Genomic DNA, 7,500 nt, shown 5'->3' with positions numbered 1-7,500 from the left:
GACTGCTCTGAGGCCTCCGTGGTCGGGGACTGGTTTCGCGATTTTCAGGTTTGCGACAAGTCGTACCTGCAGTGTGACTGGGGCTTTACTAGTCAGATACCCCTGTCTGACGTCGTGGTTATGTGATATTGGATGCCATAGTTGCGAGTGAGTCTCCTTGGTTACTAGTCAAATACCTCCCCCCCCCCCGTCTGACGTCGTGGTTATGTGATATTGGATGCCATAGTTGCGAGTGAGTCTCCTTGGTTACTAGTCAAGTTAATAATTATACTTTCCCGTCTGATGTGGTTGCGTGTACAAGGATGAGCCTTAGTTATGACACGAGTGAGTCTTCTTGGTTACTAGTCAGATATCCTCTCCAGTCTGACGTCGTGGTTATGTGAAATTGGATGCCTTCGTTGGGGATGAGTCTCCTTGGTTTCTAGTCAAAGTAATATACTCTCTCGTCTGATGTGGTTGTGTGTACGTGGATGAGCCTTAGTTATGATACGAATGAGTCTCCTTGGTTACTAGTCAAATTCACCCTCCAGTCTGCATCAACTAAGCATAAAAGAGATTACGTGTCTTTAGGAGGCTTCGTAATACCTTTTCCATAGTGGTTTATTTTGCGTACATTCTATAGTCTCTGACATGCTATATCACCATCACCCTAACACCTCTTCCGTAGCGATTTATTTTTGGCTATGGCTGGTTAGTATCCTTTTGTACGTTATTTATGTAGTGTAGCGATGGCTGAAGGATTTATATAACACAGGACAGTACGATGCAATAAGAGAAATAAATCGCCTAGGAAAAGGTGTTAGGTAGCTTCCATTATCGACGAGAATACTGGCCATACAAGAGAAAATCAAGGCGCAACAAGCAAAATAAATCGCTGAGGAAAAGGTGCAACGACATAATTTTCCAAGGGCAAAAAAGAAATCGCTGGGGAAAATGTTGTTTCGAATATCCAAAGCTGCCAGAGATCGAGCAGCTTGGAGAGCCGTCGCATGTTCGAGCCTTTATAAACGATACGAAAGAGCGAACGAACTCAGAATAAGACATTATTAAGACGCAAAACAAAATAAATCGCTGAGGGAGAAGTGTTACGGAATGTCCCAGGTCACCCAGAAAAAGAGGAAATGGAGGCGCAGCAGGCAGAGTAAATCGGTAGGGAAGAGTTGTTACGAATTTCTAAAGCTACTTAAGATAATATTAAGGCACAATAACCAAAATAAATCGCTGAAAAAGAGGTGTTAACGAATTTCTAAAGCCACTTGAAATAAAATGATAATAAGGCAGAATAGACAGAATAAGTAGCTGAGGAAAAGGCGTTACGATTTTTCAGAGCGCCTTAGAGTTATTGAATTAGCCAGAGATTAATCCACAGTAATTAGCCACATTAATCCACACTAATTAGCCAGAGATTAATCCACACTAATTAGCCACATTAATCCACACTAATTAGCCAGAGATTAATCCACACTAATTAGCCAGAGATTAATCCACACTAATTAGCCAGAGATTAATCCACACTAATCAGCCACATTAATCCACACTAATCAGCCACATTAATCCACACTAATTAGCCACATTAATCCACACTAATTAGCCAGAGATTAATCCACACTAATTAGCCAGAGATTAATCCACACTAATTAGCCAGAGATTAATCCACACTAATTAGCCAGAGATTAATCCACACTAATCAGCCACATTAATCCACACTAATCAGCCACATTAATCCACACTAATTAGCCAGATTAATCCACACTAATTAGCCAGATTAATCCACACTAATTAGCCAGATTAATCCACACTAATTAGCCACATTAATCCACACTAATTAGCCACATTAATCCACACTAATTAGCCACAATAATCCACACTAATTAGCCACATTAATCCACACTAATCAGCCACATTAATCCACACTAATTAGCCAGATTAATCCATACTAATTAGCCAGAGATTAATCCATACTAATTAGCCAGAGATTAATCCATACTAATTAGCCAGAGATTAATCCACACTAATTAGCCACATTAATCTACACTAATTAGCCACATTAATCCACAGTAATTTGCCAGAGATTAATCCATACTAATTAGCCACATTAATCCATACTAATTAGCCACAGTAATCCACACTAATTAGCCACATTAATCCATACTAATTAGCCAGAGATTAATCTATAGTAATTACCCAAAGACTAATCTCAATCCACGTCATCTTAAACGCAATATTAACCTCTTTATTGCTGTGACGTTCATTATTGATTTGTTTATTTTTATTTCGCCCACAAAGATTCCATGCTGAGGGATCTTCGTATGCAGCATAGGAGTGTAATGCTGAGTGGTAGTGAGACCTGGGCAGTAAAGGAAGAGGATATTCGTAGGCCTGGACAGTAAAGGAGGAGGATATTCGTAGGCCTGGACAGTAAAGGAAGAGGATATTCGTAGGTCTGGGCAGTAAAGGAGGAGGATATTCGTAGGCCTGGGAAGTAAAGGAAGAGGATATTCGTAGGCCTGGGTAGTAAAGGAAGAGGATATTCGTAGGCCTGGGTAGTAAAGGAAGAGGATATTCGTAGGCCTGGGTAGTAAAGGAAGAGGATATTCATAGGCTCAAACGTACAGAAATGACAGTGGTTAGATGGATGTGTAGTGCGTCCTTGAATGTGAGGCCTGGGGGGGTTAGGAATGAGATTGAAGAGTTGAGAGGAAGGATGGGACATGAGTGTATTGGTGTTGTGATAAGGAGGGGTAGACGGAGATGGTTTGGGCATGTGGAGAGGATGGAGGATGGGATGCGGGGACTAGGAATGGGATAGAAGAGTTAAGAGGAAGGATGGGACATGAGTGTATGACGAGTTGAGAGGAAGGATGGGACTGGAGTGTATTGGTGTTGTGATAAGGAGAGGCAGACTGAGGTGGTTTGAGAGGAAGGATGGGACTGGAGTGTATTGGTGTTGTGATGAGGAGGGGTAGACTGAGGTGGTTTGAGAGGAAGGATGGGACTGGAGTGTATTGGTGTTGTGATGAGGAGGGGTAGACTGAGATGGTTTGAGAGGAAGGATGGGACTGGAGTGTATTGGTGTTGTGATGAGGAGGGGTAGATTGAGATGGTTTGGGCATGTGGAGAGGATGGAGGATGACAATTGTGTGCCGAAGGTGAGAAATGTGAATGTCGGGGGATAAGGTTTCGAGAGGCAGACCTAAAAATGACCTAGGACGAGGTGAGTATGACCTCAGGGATAAGGCTTTGGATAGGGAGGCTGCCAGAGATCGAGCAGTGTGGAGGGGTGCCATAATGTGACCAAGGCCGACGCGTGCAAGTAAGCACTTTGGAGCCTTTACAAAAAATACGAAAGATATAAGAATTGCCACCAACTCTCGATTTAATTTAGCTTAAGAGAGAACATAAGAAGAGAGGATAACTGCAGTAGGCCGGTTGGCCCATGCTAGGCAGCTCCTAGAAGAGTAACTGAACTACTAGAATGAGATAAGGATAGCAAAGAAGAAGGCTCTCCCCCGCCCTCCAAACCCTCCAGCCGAAGCCGGCAGGAAAAAGTCAGAAAGAACACCACGCCGTATAGAAAAACTGGCGTGGACATTTTACAGGAAAGTGTGAAAGGAGAATAGAGACTATCATAGTGTAACCTGAAAAGGAAAAATTATGAATTAGTATTGGTTATAAGATTTTCTTTATTCTATATCCACCCCTTAATTGTCATATGCTTATCTAGCCTATGCTTGAAACTCTCCATGGAAGAGGCAGCAACTACTTTACTAGGTAGCTTATTCCATTCGTCTACTATTCTATTACCAAACCAATTTCTACCGATTTCCTTTCTGAAACGGAATTTTTCTAGTTTGAAACCATTATTTCTAGTTCTATCCTGTATGCTCACTCTAAGAGAGAGGGAGAGAGAGAGTTAAATAAATTCGTCTGGTAATAGCAGTACTAGAATATAAGACACGTCACTAGGTTGGAAGAATAATCAAGACCAAAGCTGACTTCTATCTATCTATTGCCAGACGCCTCAATCCCATACGGGTGTGGCCACAAACAAATCGCCTCCTCGTCACCCTGTCCCCCCGCCATTTCACTGCCTTGCTCCCAATTCACACCCCACTCTCTCATATACCACTCCACTCCATCCCTCCATCTCATCCTTGGCCTTCCCCTCCCTCTCTCCCCCTCCACCTCACTCACACTCTCCTCATCAGTCTCTCACTCTTCATCCTCTCCACATTCAAACCAGCCCTGCCCAACCCAGCCCATTTTGTATTTATATTATTTTTATTATGTGGAGATGAAGGTCACAGATTTATTTCCTTATTTACCTGCTTATTTACTCATTGCTTATTTACCTGTTTATTTACTTATTTACCTGCTTATTTACTTATTTACTTGCTTATTTACTTATTTGCTTTTTTATTTACTTGCTTATTTACTTATTTTCTTGTTTATTTACTTATTTTCTTGTTTATTTCCTTATTTTCTTGCTTATTTACTTATTTACTTGCTTATTTACTTATTTTCTTGCTTATTTACTTATTTACTTGCTTATTTATTTATTTACTTGTTTATTTACTTATTTACTTGCCTATTTACTTATTTACTTGCTTATTTGCTTATTTACTTGCTTATTTATTTATTTACTTGCTTATTTACTTGCTTATTTACTTATTTACTTCCTTATTTTCTTGTTTATTTACTTATTTACTTGCTTATTTACTTATTTACTTGCTTATTTACTTATTTACTTGCTTATTTCCTTATTTACTTGCTTATTTCTTTATTTACTTGCTTATTTCCTTATTTACTTGCTTATTTCCTTATTTACTTGCTTATTTCCTTATTTACTTGCTTATTTACTTATTTACTTGCTTATTTATTTATTTACTTGCTTATTTACTTATTTACTTGCTTATTTACTTATTTGTTTATTTACTTATTTACTTTACTTCCTTATTTTCTTGCTTATTTACTTATTTACTTGTTTATTTACTTCCTTATTTTCTTGTTTATTTTCTTATTTACTTTACTTCCTTATTTTCTTGCTTAATTGCTTATTTACTTAGTTACTTGCTTATTTACTCACTTATTTTTCTTTGTATTGCAGGATGGACGGCGTGGAGGGCGGGACGGGAGGTGGAGGCGGGGGGGCGAATAACACCGACCCCTTGGCCACGGTCAGCAGTGAGGGCGGCAGCGGCGGCGGCGGGGGCGGGGGCGGTGGAGGGGGCGGGGGCGGGGGTGGCGCTACGTCACTGCCTGCCGTCTCCACCGTCTACGTCACGATACCCCAGGCCGGAGGTGCCATCGCGTCGGGAGGATCAAAGAGTGTGAGTACATATCATTTTTTCTATCTCTCTGTCTGTCTATCTGTCTATCTATCTATCTGTCTGTTTGTCTACCTATCTATCTGTCTGTCTATCTATCTATCTCTGTCTATCTGTCTATCTATCTCTCTGTCTGTCTATCTGTCTATCTATCTGTCTATCTTTCCGTGTCTATCTGACTATCTATCTGTCTATCTATCTATCTCTGTCTGTCTATCTATCTGTCTGTCTATCTATCTCTCTATCTGTCTATCTCTGTCTATCTGTCTATCTATCTATCTCTGTCTATCTATCTATCTATCTATCTATCTATCCTCTGTCATCATATCCCAGGCTGGTGGTGCGGGGGATAGAAGAGTGAGCAGATTTTCTCTTTCTATCTCTGTCTTTATCTTTAAGTGTTACCTCTCTCTCTCTCTCTCTCTCTCGAAAAATTTCTTTACATTTTCATACGGTAATTTGATTCTCTCTCTCTCTCTCTCTCTCTCTCTCTCTCTCTCTCTCTCTCTCTCAGACATTTCAAACGTTTTTAAATATATGGAAGTAATTTGAAGGCATATATTGTGTTCCCTTCTTCCCTTTATCACCTAAAAAATATCTGGCAATAAAATGAAATACAGAGGGTAGAATTTTCGCCAGGTTAGAGAGCTTAGTACCTCCTATTTAGCGATTTATTCTGCATATTTCCCCTTACTGTATGGTACGTATGCCTTTGAGATGTTATAGATTACGTGAAATATATATGCAGATTATTCTTGTGTCAGTTGCTGAAATAAACCACTAAAGAAGAGGTGTTAGGGTGCCTTCAGAAGCTTAGATATTAGAGTCAGTTACAATATATAGCAATTCAGATATATACAAATTATTCACGTGTTAATTGCTGAAATAAACCACTAAGGAAGAGGTGTTAGGGTGCCTTTGAAAGTTTAAATATTAGAGTCAGTTACAATATATAGCAATTCAAATATATACAAATTATTCACGTGTCAATTGCTGAAATAAACCACTAAAGAAGAGGTGTTAGGATGCTTTCAGAAGTTTAAATATTAGACTATTCAATGGCAGAAATAAACCGGTAAGGAAGAGGTGTTAGGGTGCCTTGGAAAGTTAAAAATTAGTCAGTTACAATATATTATAGATGTTGAAGATTTATTAGTCCTGTGAGGCCTGACTTGTTTTGATGGGCCCCTCTCAAGGCTGACACACCGCGAGGAATATATGAGTGAGAGAGAGAGAGAGAGAGAGAGAGAGAGAGAGAAAGAGAGGGCTAGCAGTATCAGATTACCTCTAGATATAATAATTCTCTGTTGTTCATTCTTCGTGTATGATTGATGTTTGTTTCTGTGCTTGCGTCGTTTGTTTCAGTGCTTTTTTTTTTTATGCTAGGAAGAAAGAACCAAAGGCCAGGAGCGCGCAAACCATTCTTTCCCCCACCCACCCCCCGAAAAAAGCAATGCTAAAGAGAGCTTGCGTTGTTTTTCATGTTTGTCTGTGTTTACGTATCTGTGTGTCTGTCGCCAGTTGTCTTTATCTGGTAAGGGGTGACCACAAGTAAATCCCCTCCACGTCGCCCTGTCTTGTGCCTTCCCTCCTACTCACCCCTCTCTCCATTACCCCTCAGTCCCTCCATCTCATCCTTGCCCAACCCTCCCCATCCCTCCATCCCTGCCTTCATCACCCCTTCCCCCCATCCCCTTCCACCTCACTCAGAATGGTACTGCCACACAGTAGTATATGTAATCAAGTAAGAGTACCACAGTAGCACATTCTTTTACATTGATAGTCGCCAACCTTCCCAGATCCATCTCAGTCAGTGCAAAATATCAGCTGAGCAAATGTACTCGTTATGTTCATGACCAGAAAACGTTTGGATGCTGTGCCTGCGTTAGTCATCATTTTTACCTCACTGAATTATGTTGTTAGAAGTCGTTGCTGTTAACATAAGGCTTTTGTGGTAAATAACTTTTCATCCCTGCCATGTGCCGAAATGCCCAGTGATGTGCGAGTCATTTGGTAAGTCGGCTGTACATTTTTTTTTCGGAGTGTTAAACAGAATTGATTTTCGTATCTTTAAAAATTGACTTCTCGCGACCGTGGTAAATTGGACTTTTTCTGAGGTATTTGTTTCTCCTGTTACCTGTCTTCTGTGTGCCGTCTGATCTGTCACCTGTGC

At 40.4% G+C, this 7,500-nt stretch overlaps 1 protein-coding gene across 1 annotated transcript in view; it reads left to right on the top strand.

The window, feature by feature from the left end:
• CrebB (Cyclic-AMP response element binding protein B) overlaps positions 1 to 7,500 on the top strand; it is a 32,042-nt gene that overhangs the window by 65 nt on the left and 24,477 nt on the right. The window contains exon 2 of the mRNA XM_080274140.1: positions 5,108 to 5,330. Within this exon, the coding sequence (XP_080130266.1) occupies positions 5,108 to 5,330 (223 nt within the window). The remainder of the gene's footprint in view (positions 1 to 5,107; positions 5,331 to 7,500) is intronic.

The sequence above is a fragment of the Coenobita brevimanus genome, chromosome 57 (assembly GCF_032717465.1).
Source record: "Coenobita brevimanus isolate Jiangsu-jjx chromosome 57, ASM3271746v2, whole genome shotgun sequence".
NCBI lineage: Eukaryota > Metazoa > Arthropoda > Malacostraca > Decapoda > Coenobitidae > Coenobita > Coenobita brevimanus.
The sequence above is the reverse complement of the archived record's forward strand: the minus strand, read 5'-3'. Positions and strand labels throughout refer to the sequence as shown.